General features: G+C 38.0%; 1 protein-coding gene across 1 annotated transcript; it reads left to right on the top strand.

The window, feature by feature from the left end:
• The first annotated feature begins 1790 nt into the window (after positions 1 to 1790).
• On the top strand, positions 1791 to 4625 carry LOC122029757 ((3S,6E)-nerolidol synthase 1-like). Its single transcript, XM_042588883.1, has 7 exons — positions 1791 to 1963; positions 2042 to 2309; positions 2396 to 2762; positions 3372 to 3590; positions 3670 to 3808; positions 3896 to 4135; positions 4219 to 4625. Exons 1-7 carry the CDS (start codon positions 1802 to 1804, stop codon positions 4504 to 4506), a joined length of 1683 nt encoding a protein of 560 aa, XP_042444817.1. The 5' UTR covers positions 1791 to 1801; the 3' UTR covers positions 4507 to 4625.
• Positions 4626 to 12275: the final 7650 nt, after the last annotated feature.

Genomic DNA, 12275 nt, shown 5'->3' with positions numbered 1-12275 from the left:
CTCCATAAGGCTTCTCTCGACCATGACGTTCTTGGCATGTAGCCTGCTGGTAATAAGGGTTCTCGTAGGTAGACTTAGATCCACGATTTGAGATAACACAATATTTAAGATTTTGCATCGCCACCGCTAGACGCTGGGTTAAATCTGTGACTTACCTTAGTAAATCCTCAATCGTCATCATAACCTAACTGCTACGATCAATCGAAACTTACCTGTTGTTACGACTATGACCACAACCATGACAACATTCTCTTGGATCTAATGTTTGGCTTCCTTAATCGGAACCTACTTGCTTTGATACCAACTGACGCTGGGTAGGATAGCAATTATCTTGCAAGCTGACAAGAAGGGGGATTGAGGAGAAGGTAAGAAAAGAAACTGTTGAAAATAAAGAGAAATCCGTTATTCTCTAAATTTTATCACCAAAAAATGAAATATTATGAAATATAGAGGATAATGTCTCAAATAGTTAAATATGATGCTTATATATACAAATTGTAAATCATAAATACCAGACATACAAAAGATATCATAAAAATAAAAATTACTAAAATGAGTTAAAAAAAAGATATTCGGCGGTTAAGAGTTCCAAAATTTGGTAGTTATGGGTTCTACCTAATAACAAATATAGATATATAAAAAATGTTAAGCATAAGCCCAAATAGAGTCTTGATCATATATCCAAATCAAAAGTGATGACGATTAAAAATTAAATGCTCTTACGTTGATCCTCATTCAGATTTATCGAATTGCTTAGACCACACAAGTCTCTTTCCCAATTGATCGGCTCGATTGGCCTACACCAAACAACAAGTCAAATCCACTCGGCGTGCGAAGAATTCATACAGGCCCATGATAACCGAAGAAAATGACTTCTTGTCATAAAAGTCTTGTTTTTTCTTAAACCAAAACAAAACTTATTTATCGGCCGATTATGAAGAATTTTTTAAGCCGAGTTCAGACATCGAATAGTTGTATGAATAACGTTCACATTCCTATATGGTACCAAGTGAAACATCTCTAACGTGAAACATGCATCCAATAATTGTCTGAATAACGTGATCCTCGTGTTGTCGGAGTTCACAAATAGTTGTGGCTTCCGAATGCTTTTGGTAGGTGCAAGTCCCATCTTGATTCATTATATCAAAATATTCAAAATTAATTTATGCTAATAATAATATTAGAAAAAAATATTTTTTATGTAAAAGATATATTAACAGCTCTTTTATTTTAGCAATTGATGGAAATGTGCATTCAGAATTATGAAAGTCCCAAAAAGCACAATATCATTGTGTTATTGGATTTTAAAAAATAACTCGATGTTGAATTTCAAATACAATATTATTGTCATACTGTATTTGAAAGAACAACAGTAAATAATATTGTTTTTTGAAATTTAGCATCACATTAATATTGTTTGTTGAATAGAACATACATTAGAGTTCGAATTTTAACATAATCGAGATAAATATCTTTTTTATATGTTAATCATTATTTTAAATGTTAATAGCTGTCTAATTTATTTTTTCTGTGTTAATCTTAAGATGAATTGGTAGGGATATTAAGATGAACATATTCAACTTTTATCATCTCGATACAACTCATAAGGGTATTGAAATTTCACCACTCTAACAACTCTAAGGGTTTCCTTTAGTCAATTGCCGATTTTATTTTTAGTTAAAAAACAAATAACCGTTAATTTTTCAGACCACAAGAGGGGCCGTCGGTCGCCATGTTCCACTCTATAATTAGGCTCCCGCGTACCTCTGTTTAATTATCATACACAGCGATACAACAGGACATGATGCTGGCACAGTGCTCTTCCTCCTTCTACCCCAAGTTTATGGCTTCTCTCCACACCAACACCACCAATAACCCTAGCAGTACTCACATCGCCATGCCGCCGCGGCTTCATCAGTTGCAGAAACAACGAATCATGAAGTCCGACATCTATGAAGATCAAGTGAGTGGCCACTACTCTTAGCTATTCTCATATTAGTTTGTTCATGGTCTGCTTGTTTAATTCTGTGCATGCATGCAGGAGAGTTTGTGCCTGAGACACAGCGACCGGTTGAGCCAAGTGAGGAGGATGTTTGATGACCAGACAAGAGGAACCAAGGAGACCTTGCTGTTCATAGACTCCCTTCAAAAGCTCGCCATCGACTACCATTTCGAAGAAGAGATTCAAGCCAAGATGCATTCTTTTTACGACCAGAGACTCACCATCTCCAATGGCAAAGCCAGTAGCATCGCGGAAGTGGCCCTTTTGTTTCGGTTACTGAGACAAGCTCGATACCCTGTTTCGACAGGTAACTGAGGTTTGTTGTTGTGCATAATGAAATGAAGTGAAATGGGTTTATATAATTAATTCCTTCTTCTCTATATATCTCTTTAGATGTGCTGAACAGGTTCCATGATGGTAGAGGAGAGTTCATGGCGTCTCTCAGCAAGGAGATGGATGGGCTGATGAATCTATTTGAAGCGTCGAATTTGAATACTGGCGGGGAATTAATACTCTACAGAGCCAATCAATTCAGTAGCCGTCACCTCAGGTCCTACATGGCATCTTTGGAGCCAGAGGCTGCAGTAGCTATTGAACATGTGCTGGAGACTCCATCTCATATGACCTTGCAGAGGTTCCAAGCCAGGAAATATCTTGATAGTGACAACTTCTATCACAATTTGCATGTTCGAGAATTGGGGAAGATGGATTTCACCATACTGCAGTCACTGCATCAAATGGAACTAAAGGAAGTCACAAGGTATATAGTTTTAGTTTTGGCTCATTTAATTAGCTCAAAACAATCAAATTTTGTGATGTTTACACTTATTTGATAAGGTAATCAAACCAAGTTCATCGAGTCTAAAATAAATCAAATTGTTTAAAAAGTTATTCAACCTTGGGTTATTTTTTTCCTAAGAATTTGAGTTTGGTCCCAGCTTGACTTGAATTCAGTGTAAATTTTTTATATTGTTAAGCTTATTTTATTAATTAGCGATCGTGTTTGATTTTATAAATTTATGTGTGCCTTTTGACACTTTCTTTATTTATTTACAAGTTGCATAAGAGTTTTGTTGTGCTTTGTTGATGTACACGATTCACAAATTTTATTCATAGACATTGTTGAGTTCACAATCTATATTTATGAGCATTAATGAATTAATCATATATGTATTCAAGTTTATTTATATAGCTTAATAAGTTATTAAAGTTTATTTATTTAATTAACTTTATGTATAGTGACCTTGCATAAATAAGTTCCTATGAAATTGAACATCAAATTTGCTCATGAGTATTTGATTCATTTGAAATCCTAATTATTGTTTGATTAATTTATTATTTATTTGATTATATATGTATACCTACATAGTTGGTGGACGGAGTCAGATTTGAGCCAAGAGCTAGGATTTGCTCGGTATCAGCCCTTGAAGTGGTACGCTTGGATAATGACAAGCCTACCAAATCCTAAATTTTCAAGTTATAGGATTGTTCTATCAAAGATTATCGCATTTATTTATCTTCTTGATGATATTTTTGATGTCGAAGGATCGATTGGCGATCTCCATCTCTTTGTACAGGCCATCCAAAGGTACTTAGACATATTTATTTCACCAACTAATATTTAGAGTGAGTTTATTGTTAATGACTTTTATATGTGGCCATTGTAGATGGGATGACGTTTCAATGAATTCACTTCCCAACTACATGAGGACATGCTTCAAGGCATTAAATAGCACTATCAATGAGATTGCCCAGATTGTGCTCAAGGAACATGGATGGAATCCAATCAAATATCTAAAGAAATCAGTATGAATTGTTGTTCTTTTCATAAACATTTGTTTTAGTGTTTGTATTATCACTAAAATTTGGTTCAAAATTGACTTTGTTTTGTAGTGGATAGAATTAAGCAATGCATTTTTAATGGAAGCAAAATGGTTGTCAAAAAAACAAGTCCCGACAATGGATGACTACATGAAGATTGCAACAATTACCTGTGGTGTTCCTACCGTCTTAATGCACATGTATTTTCTACTAGGGCATCACGCCAAGGATGATCTCTGTGAGGATCTTCCGAGTCTTATATCTTGTCCTGCGAGAATTCTTCGTCTTTGGGATGACTTGGGAAGTGAAAAGGTAGATAGTTTTCTAATTTTCATGATTATATATATACTAGTAAAAAGAAAATGAATTTATCATGTATGCATGATAATTAATAGGATGAAAAACAAAATGGGAGGGATGGCTCGTTGTTGGCTTGCATGATGAAGGAGAACTCACATTGGTCGTTGGAAGTTGCAAAGAAAAAAGTGATGCAAATGATAGATGAAGCTTGGGAGGAGCTCAACAAGGAAAGCTTTAGTTCATCGACGTCAACATTCTCTCAAGATTTTGTGAGGGCTTGTTTGAATACTGCAAGGATGGTGAGGGTGATGTATAATTATGAAGAGCATAACCTCCCCATGCTTAAGGAGTATATAAACTTATTGTTATTTAAACAAATTTAAAATGTTAGAGGTTTCTATTTTGTGCTATTAACTTTTAAAATGTTGAAGGTATATATTCCGTTTCACTTGTTTGAATTTGTTTTGTTTGGTCCCCTATGTCAATTATCATATTAAATTTTAGCATGTCGTTCTAAGACTATATTGATAAATCAATTTAAATTTGTACTTCTTTGGACATCCAATATAAATATTGATAAATATCTTGATGAGTCATTTTCTAAGTTGTACAAAATATCAATAATTGTGTGGTCATGATGATGAGTTGTTTCTCTAATATTAATAATTGTGTTGGTCTGTCAGTCTAGTACAAATAATTCCATCATTATGAGGTAAAACGCACATTAAGTTCAAAGTCTTGCGACATTATAGGCATATGATAGTTCTAACTAGTTAATTAAATTGATTGATTATACGTAAAATCTAAGTCTAATTTTGACTCTACATAGCATTGGATCTTTCTTTTATTTCGAGAATGCTTCTTAGGATGCACTTTATTAAATTTATTAGATTTAATAAGCTTACTAATTTTTTTTACCATTAGGGTCGCTTCGTCTTCATCGATTTACACTTCGGAGTTTAGACTGTTCGTTCTTGCTTTCAGGACAATGTTCTAACTAGACTCCTTTTTCAATTCTGTACATCTAGATTCGTGAAATTCTAAAGTGAAAAATAAACTCTCTAAAGTACTTACCTCTAGATCTTTTGAAATATAATAGGAGTCTACTATAGATATCCATTCTTATATCCTAGGGAAAGCGTTTAACGCATACCTTAAAGGATCTCGATTTGTTACTTGTTCTCTGAGATTCGTAAGTCCGGTGATTAAATCCTTCATCTTGGCATGTAGTTGTACTACTGACTCTCCTTCTTTCTGATGAAGGTTGGCCAGTTGGTTTCAAAACAGATCTCATTTTATGAGCTTGGATTCAGGCGTACCTTCGTATAGCTCCAGGAACTTCTCCCAAAGTTCCTTTGTTAATTCATAGGCGCTGATTCTGCTGACATCCTGCGAAGGTAGCATGCTCAGCATATGAAATTCGGCTAGTCGATTTACTACGAAGTCTACTTGCTCCTTCTTGGTCAAGAGATACTCTTCTTTTTCTTCTCCTTGTTAGTCTTTGGGGGCTACAAAATCATATTTAATTATTAACAGAATTTCAAAATCAGTTTTAAAAAATACCTCCATGCATTTTTTCCATAATGCAAATTCTCCCTTAAACTTCGATGGATAAATGCTCGGTCTGGCCATTGTCTCGATGCTTCAGTCGGCGATTAGTCCTTTTGAGATGTTCTGACTCTGATACCACTTATTGGTGCAACGGGAGCTGGCAAGAGGGGGTGAATTGCTTGTAAAATAAAAATAATCCTTTTTTGATCTTTCAACTCATATTAGTAGGCACAATTAAATTAAACATAAAACTAACTGAACAACTAATCAAAGAAAAGAGGTCAAAATTTGCTTAGTTACAACCTAGGTGATTGTTAATCCAAGGATTTGAAAGTGCTCCACTAGAATTCTCCTTCATTGTAGGCAGAAAAACCTTTTATAGAGGTTGACAACTCAAAATAAAGACTAGGAAAGTGTACAAGTCTTGCTGTTCAAGTTGTTGGAGATTTCCTAGCTCTAGGGATCTTTTTATAGCCTCTGGAAAATGTTATTAACAGCTTAACGGCGCCTTCAAAGTGGTCCAAGGTACCTTCCATCGAATAGAGTTTATTCGCCGAGGATAAAACTTTATCCTCGGGTAACGGCTAGGAAAGGTGCATTCTATAAGCTGGAAGGCACCTTCTATAAGGCATTGAAGGCGCCTTCCACAAGGCACTGGTCTTCTTCGCTTCTTCGCATGAGTAATGCTCTGGCTAATCGGAGTTAAGTTTATCCAAACCCAACTCCAACTATCTTCTCGAGCAGTCTTCTTCCCCGGCTTCTCGTTCCTCGGACCGCCGCGCGTGTCCTTCTCGTCTTCTGGTGTACTCTTCGACAGTACCTCATCCTTCAGATGCACTGAGCTATCGACTCCCTTCCCGTACCATCCTTCTCACTGGCTACATCTTTCGCTCTACTTCTTATGTTCCTAAGTTTCTGCACACTTAGATATAAGGATAAAATATAGACAAGATCTAGCTTAACATAGTTTATCACATCAAAACTAACCCGAGGTACTTACAAGAAGATCCAAAAGCCATTGACAAACTAGTATATGAAGCTAACGACATGTTATACGATGATGGCCATAGGACTTTGGTCATGCACAAGAGTCTCTTGACTCCCAAAGGTGAAGTAGGGGATAAATGGTTGAGAACCAATATTTTTCACACAACATGCGTCATCGCAGATAAAGTCTGCAAGATGATAATTGACAATGACAGTTGTAAGAATATAGTATCCGAGGAGGTTGTCCAAAAATTACAACTGAAGACGGGCCATCATTCTAAGTCATATAAGTTGTCTTGGCTGAATTAAGACAGTGAGGTAATAGTGGATAGGCGATGTCTTATACTTTTTTTTTAATTGATAGCAAATATTATGAGAGTGCTTAATTAGTATGATGTGGTGGATGGATGCATGTCATGAATTGTTGGGGTGACCTTCGCAGTATGATTACAGCATCATCCACGATGGACAGAAGAATACCTATACATGTTTTCAGCAGCCAAAACTACTAATATGCTTTCTATGTCTATATGTTTAGATGATATGGAGCATGGCGACATTGTCTATGCATTGTTGTTATGCTAGAGTAATGTCCAAACCATAGACACAGAACTACCAGCCAAAGTGCAATAGCTGCTAACGAATTTTGATGAATTGATGTCAGAAGACTTTCCCTCTGGGCTACCACCTATGTGAGATATTTAACATTAGATTGATCTTGTTCCAAGGTTGAGTTTTCCTAATTGACCAGTGTCACTAAGGAAGCTGAGGAATTACAACACCAGATGATGGAGTTGCTGGAAAAGGGTCATATCCATGAGAGCATGAGTGCCTATGCTATTCCTGCCCTAATAGTGTCGAAGAAGGATGGCTCAGTCCTAGGGAAGATACAAAAGAAAAAAGAATGTTTTAGTCAAAGGAAAGATAGAAAGGGAGTTGAAGTTTCTTACCAAAGGGGAATTGTAGCTTCGTTTGGATAGGCTCAGCCTGAAAATATATAGGAACTCCTCCTGGAGTACTCTCAGAATATCAAACTTCATTCCAACTTGTTGATTGGAAGCTTCATTAAATGTTAGCTCTGTACAGAAGTCACCTATTTCAGGCGTAGGTGTAATAGTAGACTACTATGTGGTCGGCCAAGGTATTGGTGAGGGAAGTCGAATGAAAAAGTATTTGTCTCTCCACTCCTTGCCCTAATAAGGTATTCTATAAAAAAGCATAGTTTTTTGACGTGCTTGAAAATGAAAAAGGTCGTCAGTTATTAGTTTTGGGTAGTAGAAATAATGAAAAACCTGAGGAGTCAAAGAAACTTTGCACAAGCGAAACAAGATTGCGACTCCACAAAGAAGACAAATGGAGTTTAAGATTAATTGATGAAGAGGAATGCAGAAAAACCAGTACATTTCAATTTAGAAGGTGGGAATGGGGAAGCAAAGTCTAGCTATGACTTATTCCTTGAAAAAGGTGATATAGCCAAAGAGAGGAAGATGAGGATGGTCCTAGTCGATGGGCATAATCATGTGTAAGGAGTCGGGGACTTCATAAATGAAGCGAACATGATCCAGATCCACCCCATTAAAATCTGAGGTAAGAAAAGTGTACCACAAGCCAAGAATATCCATAAGGGGATTTAGGAGAAATATCCAAAGGAGAGCAAAGAAAAGAGGGGCCTGTACAATTGGCATTGTCAAAAGAAGAAGATAAAAGGGACAAGAAAGTGGCTACAGATTTTTAAAGAAAAACCCTGCAAACCCCTTTAAGAAGGACAGTTGGATCGAGAGGTGAAAAGGCAAGCCGATTTTTATAGATGTTTGATTAGGAGAGAGAGGAATAGTTCTTTGTACAAAAAAACGGTGCGCCAATTGTCACATCTAGGAAACGAGGTTAACAGACACGTGGCAATAGGAGCAAAAGGGCTCTTGGGCATAATGTAGCAGACAAATCATTATCTGATGTGCTAGCATGCACATCGATAAGGATTTCTCTCCTTTCATTTATGGAGTTCAATAGTAATCTAAAGTTTGCTGGCCTTAAGGTCGGTCAGACCTTTAGGGCATCGTCTTCCGTGTCTGATGAGCATGGCCTGTAATATATGCTCGACCGATCTCATATGCCCAACTGGTCTCATTGTTGGTCAGAGATTCAAGGTTCGACCATCCGTAAAGTGCGCTCGATCTTATGAATCATTCAGTATATAAACCGACAAAGCCAAAGGCATCTCTCTACTTAGATACACAATACTTATACACACTTAGAAAATAACAGTGTGGAGAGACAAGGCATGGAATAAGAACAAGGAAAGATTAATATGTTTAATTATATACAGAAAGTTTTTTCTACCCACAAGAGGGGTAAAATACTAGATATATTACTTAAAGTTTTGAAGGATGTTGGACAACAGCTCATTTAAAAGCTTTTTGACAATTTAAAAATTGAGCTGGAGGTTCAAATTCCAAATAGTCAACCTCCCGTAATTGTTTAACAACTCCATTTGCTCCATATCTTATTGATGGAGGTGTCAAGCTACATGTTAAAATCATAGGATTAAAGATAGGCCAACTTCTTGGTCTGAAAGAGCTCGTCCTCCCCAGCTTGGTAGTCTGCTAGCTCTGCCTAGGAAGCAACTAGCTCAGATGTGGTCCCTACTAACTTAGATTTGGAGGTAGTTAGGTCGGACTACATAGCCTCCAATTCCACTAGCAAGGACTCTAATTCCATTCTCTCAGTGTCCATGTTCTTATGCTGATTAGACACCAGCAAAATTTGGGACACCAGCTCGGCATCTTTTGCAGCAAGCTTTGAGGCATAGTTGGTCTTCAGCTCCTCTAACTTAGTGTTGAGGCCCTGAGTTTTAAAAAAATTGATCATCCAAGTCAGGTACCACCTGAGTCCTTTTGGCCATTTCAGACCGGAACTTAGCTTCACTTGTTTTCAAGGAAGCCTCCAAGTTCTGTGTTGTCACCGCCTCAGCCCTCGCAAATTCTTGAGCTTCCAAGATTTCCTTTCTAGCTCACTCAGTTGGTCGGTCTAGGACTGAGTTCCCTATGATGCCTAGATGGGGATGGGAAAAGATTCCACTTTTGATAGCTACCCCTTCAATGCCTCGTTCTCACCGGCCGGCCAGGTCTACCAACGTTTGGGTTATGTACATCTTGGCTCCCCAAAACTAGAAAAAATTATTATCAACAATGTTTCAGATAAGAAGAAGTGGGCCAACAGAAACTTACAGAGGATAAGTCTTAAGCAAATCCATCTGACATCCCTGTCACAATGTGTCCCTCGACAGGATCATTGCTAATTCCCAAGCCTCAGTTAGCAAGCCCTTCAATAGTATCCGGCCATAGGCCATAGTGGATTTGAAGATGAGACTACCCCCTGAGGGAAGGGCACGTCAAAGGCAACCAAAAACTAGTATCAAGTCCTTGGCATGCTGGATGAAGCCCCCGTAGACAAAGTGGTCAGTGGGACGGAGGACGATTAAGGATCATGGGTGATAGGAGATCCGCCTGGTTGGGGGATTGCTTCCTCTTGAATTGGACTGCCTGGAGGAAGACTTGATGGTAGTTCGTTCGGAAGATGGAGCTAGAGTGCCTTCCCTAGCTTGTGCAGGTTGAGAGGAAGGTGCAGCAATTGGAGACGTCCGCTTCAAAGGGGGTTGTGTAGTGGGGATAAGACAGTGCCTCTTGCGTTTAATCTTTGGTGGAGCTTCAGATTCAAAAGGAGGAACGTCTCCTAATGCTGGAAAGGGGTCGGAAGACAACTCCCCTTCCATAGCTAGTGTTGCACTGGTATCACCCGCCTGGTTGCTAGAAGCTTCTCAAGATATACCGACCGACTGATGCTTCTATATAGCCAAAAGGAGTTTCTCTTGTCAATCTAACTCGACTTCCTCCAACTGTAGAGACTTGGAAGCTAAAGCTAGGAGGAAGGTGTCCATTGCATAAAATAAAAAGGACCTTAGTTAGTGATAATATGAAAGCTAAGTTATTAATCCTTACCGAAGGAAAAAAGAAAGCGTTGCTCAGCTCAGTCTAAATAAGTAGAGGAGGCCCTCATGCAATAGTTAGGGAACATTGAATTATAGGTCAACCAACCTCTCCAAGGCAAAAACAAAGGCTAGATCATGTTTGCAGTCTCCTAGATCAGGTAGGGGAGGAAGGTGTTGGTTACTACTCGGAATACCGCTCTAGTTCCCCTATATAAAAATTTTATACAAGCATAGAACTTTTCCTAGCTACCCTTGTACACTATTGAAGTCAAACTTGGATTGCAAACGATGCTTAACATTATTAATCCAAGTTGTCTTTCAGAAGTTAAACTTGAATTGGGAATGAAACTTAACATTCTTACTTCAAGTTTAACCGATGTGATCTTTCTAAGTTAAACCATATTACAGAAGTTATCAAATATCTATTTCAAAGATCAACTTTCAGGTTAAACATGGCGAGGTACTAGGCCTTCTTGGGTATGAGATCATCCACCACTTCCTAGACAAAGCCTCACAAAGAAATTGGATATTTAACTTCTTACAGTAAACTAGGTTTAACTATAGAGACCTCAATAGAAACACAATATCGAAACATGAAATCGAAAACATAAAATCAATAACAAAAATGATAACTTAAACCGATAACCTCTTGTTTTTGTTTTTCAAAATCTATACAAAAGATGAACTAGTTATGATGCGGAAACTAATAACTAGTTATACCTTTTGTAGCTTATAGACCTCTTGATCTTCTATTATATTCATCTCCTTCTCTTGAACGTTGTGTGGGCGACGATCTACCAAGATGAAATCCACCCAAGCCTTCTTTTCTTGCTTCCAAGTTTCGGCCACCAACCAATGTCCAAGGGATGCTAGGAAACAATGCCTCCTTTCTCCTCTTCTTCTTCAAGCAAAATCCGGCCACCAAACAAGCTCCAAGAGATGATGCCGCCGACCACCAAAGAGGAAGAGAAGGAGAATAGGAAGGGTCGGCCACAAGGAATAAGAGAGGAGGAATAGAAGGTCTCCATAAGGCTTCTCTCGACCATGACGTTCTTGGCATGTAGCCTGCTGGTGATAAGGGTTCTTGTAGGTAGACTTAGATTCACGATTTGAGATAACACAATCTTTAAGATTTTGCATCGCCATTGCTAGATGCTGGGTTAAATCTGTGACTTACCTAAGTAAATCCTCAATCGTCATCATAACCTGAATGCTATGATCAATCGGAACTTACCTGTTGTTACGACTATGACCACAACCATCACAACATTCTCTTGGATCTAATGTTTGGCTTCCTTAATCAGAACCTACTTGCTTTGATACCAACTGATGTCGGGTAGGATAGCAATTATCTTGCAAGTTGACGAGAAGGGGAATTGAGGAGAAGAAAAGAAAAGAAACTGTTGAAAATAAAGAGAAATCCATGGTTCTCTAAATTTTACCCCCCAAAAATGAAACTGTCACACCCCAGAGGAGACCCTGCTAGACAAAAATACGACGGCATCTCCCCTGTACCACTGACAATCTGAATCATACATACATCCACAAGAATACATCAACCCACATGGCTGGAATATGCACAACCACACAGTTATATTCTCAGCTTACTCGGTTAGAACAAAATAT

The sequence above is a fragment of the Zingiber officinale genome, chromosome 10B (assembly GCF_018446385.1).
Source record: "Zingiber officinale cultivar Zhangliang chromosome 10B, Zo_v1.1, whole genome shotgun sequence".
Taxonomy (NCBI): Eukaryota; Viridiplantae; Streptophyta; class Magnoliopsida; order Zingiberales; family Zingiberaceae; genus Zingiber; species Zingiber officinale.
Note: the sequence above shows the minus strand (reverse complement) of the source record. Positions and strands in the feature narration are given on the sequence as shown.